At 38.7% G+C, this 15315-nt stretch overlaps 1 protein-coding gene across 4 annotated transcripts in view; it reads left to right on the forward strand.

Annotated features, from left to right (window-relative positions):
* ADGRG6 (adhesion G protein-coupled receptor G6) overlaps nt 1–15315 on the forward strand; it is a 152410-nt gene that overhangs the window by 88775 nt on the left and 48320 nt on the right. For all 4 annotated transcript variants that reach the window (XM_081530966.1, XM_081530965.1, XM_081530967.1 and 1 more), the window contains 6 exons: nt 440–492; nt 2049–2111; nt 8793–8935; nt 12382–12493; nt 13600–13664; nt 14247–14457. In XM_081530966.1, coding sequence (XP_081387092.1) covers nt 440–492; nt 2049–2111; nt 8793–8935; nt 12382–12493; nt 13600–13664; nt 14247–14457 — 647 coding nt within the window. The remainder of the gene's footprint in view (nt 1–439; nt 493–2048; nt 2112–8792; nt 8936–12381; nt 12494–13599; nt 13665–14246; nt 14458–15315) is intronic.

Here is a 15315-nt window from a genome sequence, read left to right on the forward strand (position 1 = left end):
CTGTGGATAAGTTCTCAGTGTTACAGCTAACTTGAAAGCCCATTATAGAGAAAGCCCTAAAAATAATGCTAAAGAGGAAAGTATAATGTTTCCATTCAGATAGATTTGGGTTCCAATCTGGGATCTGTTACTTCCTAGTTGCAGTTGGGTGAGCTATTTCATCTCCGTGAAGCTTAGTTTCTTGGTAATGGGTGGGAGGATAGTGCAGATAATATCTATCTCATTAGCTGTTGTGAGAATGAAAGAAAAAACATTGGTAAATTTCTTGGCATACAGTGCCTCAGTAACTGTTATCTGTACCTTTCTTTCATTCCTTTAGCTCTTTGGAATTTTCCCAGGGTCTTATTCCAATAACAATTAATGGGAGAGAAGAAACTGGATTTAAATTTCTTTTTTTTAAAGTGTTAATTCAAAGTCACCCTTTCCATTGTATTTTCAGCTCAATTCAACCTTCCAGAATTGGAACTACACCGTTTATGTGGTTAATATCAGGTAAGTGACAGAATAAATTGAGAAATAGAGAGTAGTGTCTAGGGGACTTGCTTGGCGGCCAGTGGTTAAGACTCTGTGCTTCCACTGCAGGGGGCACAGTTTCCATTCCTGTTAGGGGAACTAAGATCCCACATGCTGCAAGGCGTATTGCCCTCCCTTCCCCCTGCCACGCTCAAAAAAACAGGAGTGTCTAATTTAAAACTACTCTCTCTCTGTGGTTACACCTACACACACATACACATGAAAATACAGAAATACACACCATACTCATAATCTTTCTAAAATAACTCTATATATTATATCATTGCTTTGCACAAAAAGCTTCAACAGTGCAGTAATGGTTTAAAAAATTTTTGATTGTAGATCCCAATCATTTTTAAAAAATTTAGCTTGTACTCACAAAATGTATTTGTAATTTTAAATAAATTGTATGTATGCATGTGTGTATGTGTATATCACTTAACCAATATATGTTATCACGTAATATAAATAGAAATTAGTTGCTTCTCACACACCAGTAGATCATCAAGAGCACTCCCTGGTTTGCATGTACCCTTTTGAAGACCACTTTTCCTATAAAATTAGACATCTACAGTATGATTGCAACCTAGCCTTTCATAATTAACTTTCACTAATCTTCTATTTAAATACTCCATGAATCTCTAGCAGAAGGGATTTTCCACCTGTGTTATCTACCTATCTTCCTTTACACCTTGTTTTTATAGTTTTATAGTTTCTTAAGTGTATTTGTGCTGTGCTTTGCCTAGTCACTCAGTCATGTCCTACTCTTTGCAACCCCAAGGACTATAGCCCACCAGGCTCCTCTGTCCATGGGATTCTCCAAGCCAGAATACTGGAGTGGGTTGCCATGTCCTCCTCCAGGGGATCTTCCCAACCCAGGGATCAAAGCCAGGTCTCTCTCATTGCAGGTAGATTCCTTACCATCTGAGCCACCAGGGAAGCCCTAAACATGTATTCTATGAACCTGAGATATATTGATAATATATCTCACAGAAAAGAGGATCAAAGGGTCAGATTAGTTCAGGAGCAAGTTTCTGTATATCCGAGCATCTCAGGTTCTTTCATGCACTGATTGTGAAATCTTCGAAAGAGAGTGAAGGCCTGTAGTTCCAAGCTTTATTTGGCCATGGAGCTGATTTGTCTCAGGCTTATGAAGGAACTAGGACCTCTAAAGACACATCTGCTAACAGTGGCTTAGAACGTCCTTTCTGCCTCTTTCTCTCACCTCCTCAAATTTGTTGCTGATCATGCAGCAGATGAGGTTGATAATGAATATGCACGCATGCATGCTAAGTTGCTTCAGTCGAGTCTGACTCTTTGCAACTCTGTGGACCATAGCCCACCAGGCTCCTCTGTCCATGGGGGTTCTCCAGGCAAGAATACTGCAGTGGGTTGCCGCGCCCTCCTCCAGGGGATCTTTGTGACCCAGGGATCGAACCCTTGTCTCTTACATCTCCTGCATTGACAAGCGGGTTCTTTATCACTAGTGCCACTTGGGAAGCCCTGATAATGAATATACCTGTTTGTGTTTACAGTTTTCACCTGAGCACTGGAGAGGACAAGATTAAAGTGAGAAGAAGCATTGTGACTGACCAAAGGTAACTCTGCCAAGGTCTCGCAGAAAATGTGACATCTTTTCTCGTGTTCTCTGTTTTGAATGTCTTGTAGAGAAATAAAATCAATGAGGTAGGAGAGAAATGTTTCCTTTGAGTAGCACATTTAAATTATTTCTTTAGCCCTAATGAACAGTCTTCCTTTTTTCCTGTAGTTAAAACTGTAATATAAGCAGACTCAGTAGAAATATACATCTGATAAAAAAATAGTTCAGAATCGGAACATTTATTATTTTTAGTATTGATAACTCCAGTTTATGATAACCTGTTACCTGTTATTTGAAATTTCATAGACCTTCAAAGAAAAAAAAATAATTATGGTGTTATTTTAAGTAAAGTACTTATGTATAGTAGCATCTAATAATATGGGTAATAGGTGCTGAAATATTTTCAGCATTCAAAGCCATCAGCTAGTTTTCTGAAGTCTTCATCTTTAAATTTATATCAAGGTCATGACTTAAGCAAGCAGGTAATTTGATAGATATGTTCACCATATATAAACAGTTGGCATTTAAAGACCAACTGTTCAAGAATGCTATGTAGTAAAAAAACAATGTAAACTCCCAAGTAAAATAAATGAAGTTGTGTCAGGTTGTATACTGCATCTCCACAGAATAAAAAAAGTCAGTTGAAAAGCAAAAGTTAAAAACAAAAACAAAAACAACAAAAAAAAGAAAAGCAAAAGTTTACATCTCTTACTCAATTTCAGTTGACTGAATTGATGTGTGTATTTACAACTATAGAGATGGAATATATTTCTTTTTAGGTCATATATTCTTATAAGAGAAGCTAGTAGTAAAATTTCATATGAGAGTTGACCAGAGAGTTTTCTTATTTTTTTCTTTTTCTATTCAGCATTAGAAAAACACATGTCTTTAAGATTATATTTCAAACTTACCATTTCTGTATATATTCAACAGACTGGATTGGACCATCTGATTAGGGAAAGTTATTGTTTATTTTCTAGACTTGTTCATTTTTCTTTATGATCTGAAGATCAGAGTAATGTATTTAATGTATCTTAACACTGTCTTCTTGATCATAACAGTATTTTTCTCCTTGAATTAGCCAAATAAATTCTTCTCCAAACCTTATTGCTATATCGTATTGAACCTGGAATAATGGATCCACAATTATCTGGATAACTTTGCTGGACACTTTGTCTTGCAGTTGGGGCAGCCTTAGCTCAAAGTGTCTCCAGTGCTATACCCTCTTCAGAGGGCTCAAACTCAGATTCTAATAATGCAATTTTATGAGAACAACCAAATAAAATATTTCCCAGAAGTATAAAATATATTAAACTCATGCCCTTTGGAAGCATCATCACCCTCATCCTGACCATCTTTATAACCTTCATCACAGCATCTCCTTATATTTGCACTTTATGATTCTAAGCACTGTCTTATTCACTGGCTCATTTGCTTCTCTCTACCAGTTACCCCCGACATAGAAAAGGCAGGTAACATCCTGCCCTTTCAACCAGTGACAAAACTAAGACCCCGTGAACTGCCCAAGGTCAACCAGCCAATGTGAGAAGCCAAGATTTCTAACTTCATACTCCCATGCTCTGGTCCCTTTTCCTGTGATTCTTCTATTCCTTGATGATACTAAAATCAGTCATCATGAGTATATGTCCGCACCTTAGAAACTCTTGTTGGAAAGACATTTAAATTTGTGGAATCTCAGTTTCCTGTCTGTAACACCAATGGGTAATTTTACAGAAAATTATAGGGAGGATGAATTTAGACAGTGTATATGGGAAAATCCATACATGTTGTTTTTCTTTGGTATGAGCTTCTGGTATTGCTTTAAAATTTGTTCTTACCATCTTTATCTCCATCTCTTTCTCTCTGCTTTCTGTTGCTTTTATGCTCATGGATGAACCTTTGTGATCTATCATAGTTTTTCTCAAAGTTATAATCTACTAGTCTTACACACACTCTTTTTACCCCCAACCTTTCCTTTCAATTGAACTATAACACCTAATGCAAACCCTCGCTTTAGATAATGCTATCATACTCTATTGCCTAGACAGACAGGAAACCAGAGCCACAGAGACTGATTTATTCAATTAAAGAACGACTGATAGTAACAACAGATAGAACTGGATTTTGCAGAACCATAAAATAGTTTCGGTTTCCAGGATGAGAGAGGAAAACAACACAGATAAGACGTGTGAAAACGCATGGTCATTCTTGAATTGCTGAATTTGGGTCTGTACCATCCAAAATGTACTGTGTTCTCAATATTCAAGGGAAGTGAAAGTTCACATTGCCAACTCTGAAGTTCTCAGTTACTGGAGTGGTGAAGTTTAGCATCCAACAATAATTTAATCAAGGGATACTTTTTTTTAATAGGTCATTGAAAAATTATTATGATATCACAATTCAACATTATATTCACATCTGTGTTTTTCTCATCCTGAAATATGACTCCTATATGAACAGTAAGCAGTAAGTGATTTTAGAGATAAATAGCTCTTCAGAGCAAACTATGAGAATTATGAAGTGCAGATACCTAGGGGAAAAATAGGGCTATTTTTAAATTTCACCTGACATTGAATAGCAAAGATTTCACTTATTTTTCTTCTTTTTAGCATCACAAATATGTCACTACTCTATTGCATTTATATTGATACACATAGTATTTCATAAATCAAATAGGCCACTGCGTCTCCTCTGAGGAATTCATAGTAATTTAAGAAATAGAGCTACTGGGTTCACTTTGGCATCTTTTGTTTTCCCTTTTGACTGTGTATGTGATTACAAGTGAACAGGAAATTATATTACTTCAAATTGTAGAACTAGAGTTTGGGTGGGGATTTTAGGATGTGTATCTCTGCTTCCCAAAGAGATATTTTCTTTTTAAAGACAGGCCAGTTCAAGCAACATATAAACTTCTTCAGTTTATATGTTCATGCCAGCCAATTACTGAGTGAATTTCAAATACTTATTTTGTAACTTTTCAGTGCACAGAGTACTAGTAAGTGCTTCATGGAGATAGAAAAGCATTTTTCACAATTCTGGAGAAATTGCAACATATTTGTAAATAATAATACTCAGTAATTTAAAAGTTAATTGTTTAATCAGTTCAGTTCAGTCACTCAGTCCTGTCTGACTCTTTGTGACTCCATGAACCGCAGCACGCCAGGCCTCCCTGTCCATCACCAACTCCCGGAGTATACCTAAACTCAGGTCCATTGAGTCGGTGATGCCATCCAACCATCTCATCCTCTGTCGTCCCCTTCTCCTCCTGCCCTCAATCTTTCCCAGCATCAGCGTCTTTTCAAATGAGTCAGCCCTTCGCATCCGGGGGCCAAAGTATTGGAGTTTCAACTTCAGCATCAGTCCTTCCAATGAACTCCTAGGACTGATCTCCTTTAGAATGGACTGGTTGGATCTCCTTGCAGTCCAAGGGACTCTCAAGAGTCTTCTCCAACACCACAGTTCAAAAGCATCAATTCTTTGGCACTCAGCCTTCTTTATAGTCCAATTCTCACATCCATACATGATGTACTCCTTTTCCTATTTGGAACCAGTCTGTTGTTCCATGTCCAGTTCTAACTGTTGCTTCCTGACCTGCATACAGGTTTCTCAAGAGGCAGATCAGGTGGTCTGGTATGCCCATCTCTTGAAGAATTTTCCACAGTTTATTGTGATCCACACAGTCAAAGGCTTTGGCATAGTCAATAAAGCAGAAATAGATGTTTTTCTGGAACTCTCTTGCTTTTTCGATGATCCAGAGGATGTTGGAAATTTGATCTCTGGTTCCTCTGCCTTTTCTAAAACCAACTTGAACATCTGGAAGTGCACGGTTCACGTATTGCTGAAGCTTGGCTTGGAGAATTTTAAGCGTTACTTTACTAGCGTGTAAGATGAGTGCAATTGTGCGGTAGTTTGAGCATTCTCTGGCATTGCCTTTCTTTGGGATTGGAATGAAAACTGACCTTTTCCAGTCCTGTGGCCACTGCTGAGTTTTCCAAATTTGCTGGCATATTGAGTGCAGCACTTTCACAGCATCGTCTTTTAGGATTAGAAATAGCTCAACTGGAATTCCATCACCTCCACTAGCTTTGTTCATAGTGATGGTTCCTAAGGCCCACTTGACTTCACATTCCAGGATGTCTGGCTCCTAGGTGAGTGATCACACCATTGTGGTTATCTGGGTCATGAAGATCTTTTTTGTACAGTTCATCTGTGTATTCTTGCCACCTCTTTTTAATATCTTCTGCTTCGGTTAGGTCCATGCCATTTCTCTCCTTTATTGAGCCCATCTTTGCATGAAATGTTCCCTTGATATCTCTAATTTTCTTGAAGAGATCTCTAGTCTTTCCCATTCTATTGTTTTCCTCTATTTCTTTGCACTGATCGCTGAGGAAGGCTTTCTTATCTCTCCTTGCTATTCTTTGGAACTCTGCATTCAGATGGGTATATCTTTGCTTTTCTCTGCTTTTCTCTTCTCTTCTTTTCACAGCTCTTTGTAAGTCCTCCTCAGACACCCATTTTGCTTTTTTGCATTTCTTTTTCTTGGGGATGGTCTTGATCCCTATCTCATGTACTATGTCATGAACTCGCGTCCATAGTTCATCAGGCACTCTGTCTATCAGACCTAGCCCCTTAAATCTATTTCTCACTTCCATTATATAATCAAAAGGGATTTGATTTAGGTCATACCTGAATGGTCTAGTCGGAGTAGGCAATGGCACCCCACTCCAGTACTCTTGCCTGGAAAATCCCATGGACGGAGGAGCCTGGTAGGCTTCAGTCCGTGGGGTTGCTAAGAGTCGGACACGACTGAGCGACTTCACTTTCACTTTTCCCTTTCATGCACTGGAGAAGGAAATGGCAACCCACTCCAGTGTTCTTGCCTGGAGAATCCCGGGGACGGCGGAGCCTGGTGGGCTGACGTCTATGGGGTCGCACAGAGTCGGACACGACTGAAGCGACTTAGCAGAATGATCTAGTGGTTTTCCCCACTTTCTTTAATTTCAGTCTGAACTTGGCAATAAGGAGTTCATGATCTGAGCCACAGTCCGCTTCTGGTCTTGTTTTTGCAGACTGTATAGAGCTTCTCCATCTTTGGCTGCAAAGAATATAGTCAATCTGATTTCGGTGTTGCCCATCTGGTGATCCATGTGTAGAGTCTTCTCTTGTGTTGTTGGAAGAGGGTGTTTGCTATGACCAGTGTGTTCTCTTGGCAAAACTCTATTAGCCTTGGCCCTGCTTCATTCTGTACTCCAAGGCCAAATTTGCCTGTTACTCCAGGTGTTTCTTGATTTCCTACTTTTGCATTCCAGTCCCTTATAATGAAAAGGACATCTTTTTTGGGTGTTAGCTCTAAAAGGTCTTGTAGGTCTTCATAGAACCATTCAACTTCAACTTCTTCAGCATTACTGGTTGGGGCATAGACTTGGATTACCATGAATTTGAATGGTTTTCCTTGGAAATGAACAGAGATCATTCTCTCGTTTTGGAGATTGCAGCCAAGTACTGCATTTCGAACTCTTTTGTTGACCATGATGGCTACTCCATTTCTTCTAAAGGATTCCTGCCCACAGTAGTAGATATAATGGTCATCTGAGTTAAATTCACCCATTCCAGTCCATTTTAGTTTGCTGATTCCTAGAATGTCAACGTTCACTCTTGCCATCTCCTGTTTGACCACTTCCAATTTGCCTTGATTCATGGACCTAACATTCCAGGTTTCTATGCAATATTACTCTTTACAGCATCGGACCTTGCTTCTGTCACATCCAGAACTGGATGTGACTGGGTGTTGTTTTTTCAACTGGCTGTTGCAAAAACTGGGTGTTGTCCAAAAACAACTGGGTGTTGTTTTTGCTTTGGCTCCATCCATTCATTCTTTCTGGAGTTATTCCTCCACTGATCTCCACTAGCATTTTGGGCACCTACCGACCTGGGGAGTTCATCTTTCAGTGTCCTATCTTTTTGCCTTTTCATACTGTTCGTGGGGTTCTCAAGGCAAGAATACTGAAGTGGTGTGCCATTCCCTTCTCCAGTGGACCGCATTCTGTCACACCTCTCCACCATGACCCGTCCGTCTTGGGTGGCCCCACATGGCATGGCTTAGTTTCATTGAGTTAGACAAGGCTGTGATCCATGTGATCAGATGGGCTAGTTTTCTGTGATTGTAGTTTCAGTCTGTCTGCCCTCTGATGCCCTCTCTTAGCACCTACCTTCTTACTTGGGTTTAATCCGATTAATCTGATTGTTTAATCAGATTAGCTGAAATTCTAATTTTTCTTAAAAAACTTTATTTTTGACTTTGAAGAAATAGTGTAGAATTAACCACGAATATGACTCTTTCTTGCATGTATGCTATAAAATATTAAAGTATTTCTTAAAAGAAATGGGGTATGATAGATATATAGATATATGTATCTATCTATACTATGATAGATAATACATGCAGTATTCTATAAAATGTTCATATTGAGATTTTTTAAGGTTATAACTTTTTAACATTTTTTTAGCATTATAATTTGTGCAGGGACAGAAGTCTTTGAATGCTTTGATGTATTTCTTTAGTCTCAATACTTTACGGTTACCTTCTTACTACCATATGCAAATGTTCTATTTTTCCACCAAAAAATGATCTGACTGGTCAGCAACAGCAGCAGCAATTCTATCTGAATTGTTTTCCTAGGTTGGTGATTTGGGCTCTTTTGGTTTATAATGCTACCAACAATCCCACTTTAGAAGGAAGAACCATTGAGCAGAAGCTCTTAAGAAATAATGAGTCCCTGGATGAGGGCTTGAGGCTACATACAGTGAATGTGAGACAACTGGGTAAGTGCCTTTAATTGTTTTATTATATGCATTTATGTGACTATATAACAGGTTAAGTTGAAACAAAATCAACAAAAATATTCTTCCTTTGTGTGTTTGCTTATTTAAAGCTATTTTTTCTGATGATAAAGTTCATCTTATTGGTGACATTGTTAACAAATGGATGACAAGATTAGCATAAAAGATAGCACCTTGATACCTATGAATCCAAGGGAATGAAAGAGGCAGATGGAAGTTGATACTCTATTTGGGGAGCCTATTGTGAAAATACTAAGAATATGAGCAAAATGCCAAGATAACCTTGACCAGAGTTGGCTTCAACTTTGGGTATAAAGAGAGTGTGTGTATGTGCATATGGGATCTCCAATAAAGTCAATCTTATAAAAGACAATTTCTTGTTATAAACATCCTCTTCTTTTATGTTCTCTGTCTCTGTTAATGATACCACCATCTATGCAGGAATAGACCAGAAATCTGGGAGTTACCCCAAACCTAGATTGATTTCTCACCCGGACGCCATTCACATCCAAAGCTCCAGCCATAGGTGTGGTGCTGCCAGCACTTCCCCAGACGTGCTGTGCTCTTTTCTTTCTTTGCCCACATTTCTTTCCTCACCTCTCACTGCCCACCTGATGATCACCTACATGGTATGAAGGACAGCCCAAAGTCGCCTCTTCTGTGAAGCATTTTCTGACATCATCATGTACAAATAGCTGTCACTGCCTGGGAGCCTCCATCTCATGCTGTCCACAGACCTAGAGTACCATCCATATAGAAGACTCATGAATTTGACTTGACTTGTTTGTGTTCTCATATATATTTTCTTTAACCAGAAATTTCCTCTGGCTTGAGAATACATCTTATTTTTCTCCCAACACTCTCACTTCCCACCTCCTTCCCAGCAACCAGCACATTCCTGAGCATTTAAATGCATGAATAAATAAATGAATGCTCCTTGATGGGCATCTTTGAGAAAAGTAAATGATCGAAAACATGGATAAGAAAAAGTAAAGTAATCGTTCTAATGTTATGATGACAGCCGATTAGGTGAATTAGTAGAGCTCAAAAGAAAAGGAAACTTTGACACATTTCCTTACACATACGCAGGAAGTTGAAGTGAGGGAAGCAGATATTCCTCAGCCTCTAAAAGCATGATTATGACTGCAGCCAGAATCGCAGTGCAACAAGGAAGCACGCATCCTTGCTTCTCTGAGGAAACCCTCATCTCTAATGTGCCAGCATACACAGTCTCCATGGGGTCTGCATCTGTAGTTCAACCAACCTTGGATTGAAAATATTTGAGGGGAAAAATTCAGAAAGTTCCAGAAAGCAAAACTTGAATTTGCCATGCCTGGCCAACTGTTTACCTAGCATATACATTGTATTTAAAACTATGTACATAGCATTTACACTGTATTTATTATTGTAAGTAATCTAGTGATGATATAAAGTATACAGGAAGATATACATAGGTTGTTGCAAATGTTACTACATTTTACACAAGGGAAATGAGCTTTCTCAGATTTCAGTATACTGGCGGGGGAGGAATGCGTTTTCTGGAACCAGTGCCTCGAGGATACAGGGGGATGAGCAGAGTACAAAGGCTCCCCTTTCACACATAGGGGTCTCCACAAAGAAGGAGCTTGATGAATGTAGTTTGTATGTGACAAAGGAGCCCATGAGGACCAGCCTTATCTCTGTTCCTCAGAGGTTGAGGAATCCCTGAAGAGCTCTCTCTGCACACTTGGACATGTAATTTATACCACTTAGAGCTTCCCAGGTGGCGCTAGTGGCAAAGAATCTGCCTGCCAGTGCAGGAGGCACAAGTTCGATCCCTGGGTTGGGAAGATCCCCTGGAGGAGGAAATGACCACCCACTCCAGTATTCTTGCCTGGAAAATTCCAAGGACAGAGGAACCTGGCAGGCTACAGTCCATGGGGCCATAAAGAGTCAGGACTGAGCACAGTGTTACTTAGACCGCTTAAATTCCATATTGTATTGTTCTTCTGTAGAAAGTGAAGTGAAGTCGCTCAGTGGTGTCCGACTCTTTGTGATCCCATGGACTGTAGCCTACCATGCTCCTCTGTCCATGGGATTTTCCAGGCAAGAATACTGGACTGGGTTGCCATTTCCTTCTCCAGAGGATATTCCTGACCCAGGGATCAAACCTGGGTCTCCCGCATTGTGGGCAGACGCTTTACCATCTGAGCCGCCAGAGAAGTCCTTAGGGCTTCCTGATAGCTCAGTTGCTAGAGAATCTGCCTGCAATGCAGGAAACCCTAGTTCGATTCCTGGGTTGGAAAGATCTGCTGGAGAAGGAAGGGATAAGTTACCCACCCCAGTATTGTTGGGCTTCCCTTGTGGCTCAGCTGGTGAAGAATCCACCTGCAATGCTGGAGACCTTGCTTTTGTAGAAAAATTTCTACCAGTTGGGAGAAGAAAAGTTCAGAATATAGATAGGAAAGTTATTTAAATGTTCAACTGGTAACTACACTACTGCTTTCTGGTAGTCTTCATGTAACTTGCTATTTTTCAGTACTGAAATATGAGATTTTGTTATTGATATAGTGATTTTATTTTTATATTTTTAAAGTATAAAATCTGAGTTATTTATGTCATAGCTCTCACGCAGACAGTTTTCAGACAATAAGTGGGATGATTTGAGGTGAAGGTGTGTGTGCAAGATGTGTGGCTTACAGCTATCTTCTTGCCATTCCCCTAGCAAATTGCCAGGTGAAACGTGCTTTCAGAGCAACCAGAAATTGTTTCTATAAAACATGCTGGCAACTCAACAACAACACTGTTGAGGCACTATTTTATAGGCTTTTTCTTTGAAAAAGATTAAATTACATTTTGAATTTTTCAGGACAGTTTTCATTTTATGTAGGTTTTTTTTTTTCCAGTAAATCTGTTTTACTAGGGGCTTCCCTGGTGGCTCAGTGGTAAAGAATCCACCAGCCGTTGCAGGATATTGCAGGAGATACGGATTTAATCTCTGGGTTGGAAGATCTCCTGAAGGAGGAAATGGCAACCCACTCCAGTATTCTTGCCTGGAGAATTCCATAGATAGAGGAGCCTGGCAGGCTACAGTCCATGGGGTTGCAAAACAGTTGAACATGACTTAGCAACTAAACAGCAACTATTTAATAATTTTATCTACAAATGACTTATGTTGGAATAATATTGTCTGATTCATTTTTATACTCACATAAGTATGTGTTTTTATTTGATGATTTTTAAAGATATAATCTTGAATATGAAATGCAGCTAATGTTTATTTTTCATAGCTTCTAAACTTCTATAAATTCTAAACATAAAAACCTGTTATTTTAGTATTGCATGGAATAAATACCTAATTACCAACATTGTTGTTTTGCTCTCATCTTTCATCTCTAATTTCAAGAAATAGGTTAATATTTCTCATGTTGGGTCTTATTTTCATATAGGTGTATGTCAGGCTGATGAGGAGCCCAAAGGCTATAAATGGCCAAGCATCCAACCTTCTGAATACAGAATTTCCTGTCCGGGGAAACAGGGCTTCTTTGCTTCACGAACATGGTAATACTTTCTTGACTCTTGCCAGCAAACTCCATGTACCTACTTTCCAGAGTTACAGGCGATGTACCATAGTTCCCATGCAGTGTATATTAATAGGAAAGAAGGACATGAATCTCTTTGTACGTCAAATCCATGTGAGGTAAAGATGAGGAAGGTAAGTTACCAAAAAAAGTGGTTTTTTGCTCTTCAAGCAACATACTAGTTTAGCCTTCTTCAAAGAAAGATGGGGCAATTTGAAAACCAGAGGGAAGTTCCAGAGCAAAGTTGGTGAACAGAGCCAGCATATACGTGACATGACATGTATATACATAACATGACATGACATGCATATATGTCACATGTCATACCAAGTCTTTTTAAATCTTTGGAGTGGTCATCACTGGAGGGAAAAGAGACATCAAAAAGAAGAAAGACAAGATCCAGGTCAGGGCAGTCGGCTAGTGGAGACTGTCAGGGTGTGGATTTTTCTCTAATTGTTGAATGGAAACCTCAGACAGGTTAACAGGATTAACTGAATAACAGGTCAAATCCAGTTGCTCACCCTCCACCCTACCTTCAGTGACAATTTTCTTGCAGGGAAGCTCAGACACTGAAACTGCCCGTGTAGAAATACTTTGCCCCTACTGCTGGGTTTGACAAGTGATGGAGAGGAAAGAAAGGGACTTGGCTTTGAATTGTGGTTCTGCCTCTTCCTGCCTGTGACACCTTGGAAAATTCCTTGATTTATCTAAGTCTGTTTCCTCATCTATAAAACATGGATTCTAATTTGCTTTACAGAGTTATGGGAAATCAAAGTGAGATTTTATCTAGAAAGTTCTTAAAGTGGTGCTTGATCCACGTTAGCAACTATGCTTTTAGCTTTAGTAACCTGATGAATCCTATGCTAGGATATAGGCTATTGCTAGTATTTTTTTTTCCCCTGTTGCATGTGCCTGATTTTTTTTTCCCAATAAGAACTTTTAATATGAATTTTATGTCCATTGTTATAGTCTTCAAATGAAACTTACCTAGATATCAAGGGAAATTCTAAAGCTTATTATTAACTACTTTTGTCAGCTGTAATGTCATGTCTGCCAAACGTTTAAAATACATTTTTTGTTTTATAGTTATTATGACCCTGTCAACACTTCTGTAGCCTACTGGGGGCCTCCCGATGTCTCCAATTGCTCAAGTAAGTGAGAGATGTCTTCAGTTCTCCAAGGCAAAATAATATGACCTCAAGTTTCATGGTTTTCATCTTCTTTGGACATGTTCTGTTCTGTGGTATCATGTCCTGATACCATTGTGATATTAAAAGTTAAGCAAATGATTGTTTGCCTCAACTAAAGTAGAAAATACTGTTTTTGCTCATTCTGACTTTCTGTTATACTTATTCTGTAGTAGATTAACAATAGTAAGAAAATTTTGGAGAAGAGACTATGTAAATTAAGATTGTGTGTGTTTTTTTAAGCAGCAAATACATACTTGTTTAGTGATTCTGCGAGCATCTCACTTAGAACTGTGTGTGAATATTGGTCCCTCCAAGTTATTTACCTAAGCTGCTTATAAGCACAGTTTGTGTCTCACTAAAGAGAGAAATTAGTTTGTGTGTGTAAAGAAATACTGCTGTCCAGTGAAAATCAGGCTAAGGGGTCCACATAGGAGACCTGATTGGCTGCTTTACTGCGAAGTGAAATGTTACACTATGTTTTGGATTCCTAGAACTGCCCAGAATCCACACGTAAAACTGTATGTTCTTCTGTCATATTTTTAGGGGAAGCAAATGAAGTTGCCAATCAGATTTTAAATTTAACTGGTGACGGGCAGACGTTAAGCTCAGCCAATATCACCAGCATCGTAGAACAGGTCAAAAGGATTGTAAATAAAGAAGAAAACATTGATATAACGCTTGGCTCAACCTTAATGAATATATTTTCGAATATTTTAACCAGCCCAGACAGTGATTTGCTTGAGTCGTCTTCTGAGTAAGTTTGTTTTTCTTCCAGAGTAATGTTTATTAGATACATGTGTTGTTATGTAGTTTCTCACAGATCTGAATGCTCAGTGCCCAGCTTTCATAATTTAAATCTCTAGAAGATCCACTGATATTTCCCAAGATCATTCACAAAATGTACTTCAAAATTCTGTGGGGTTTTTTTTTTTGGAGAAAATAATATACAAATTGATTAGGATTGCCCACCTGGCTAGGTAGTGTAAATAGTCCCAGAAAGACATAATTGGTATTTCATTTTTTCATCTGAAAAATGTTAACTGGTATAAATTCAAAAGATAAATTGTGTATATTTATATATTTAGCATAAACATTTTTTAATATTTAGAATATATTATATATATATAAATTTATGACACTTTTTGCTTGCAAAGGATATACTTAGCAAACATTCAGCTCACATCTTTTAGGTATAATGTGGTCATTGTTGGCTACTATTCTGTGGACTGTGACACAAAACAGCCACTACCCTGTGACTGTTATACTTCTGAAATGAAAATGCCTAGGGAAGGGTGAAATATACCTATTTTTACATAATTCAATTTGTATCCAGTTATTTCATTTAATGTGTTAGTATTAAGATACTTGGGCTTCCCAGATGGCTCAGTGGAAAAGAATCTGCCTGCCAGTGAAAGAGATGTAGGAGACACAGGTTCAATCCCTGGGTAGGGAAGATTCCCTGAAGGAAAGAATGGCAACCCACTTCAGTATTCTTGCCTGGAAAATAGCATGGACAGAGGAGCCTGGTCGGCTGTAGTACATTGGGTCACAAAGAGCAGGACATGACTGAGTAGCTGAGCATGCATGCATACTAAGATATTTTTTCTTTCTA

Source organism: Giraffa tippelskirchi, chromosome 9, assembly GCF_054371585.1.
Source record: "Giraffa tippelskirchi isolate mGirTip1 chromosome 9, T2T-mGirTip1v1.2.pri, whole genome shotgun sequence".
Classification (NCBI taxonomy): Eukaryota; Metazoa; Chordata; class Mammalia; order Artiodactyla; family Giraffidae; genus Giraffa; species Giraffa tippelskirchi.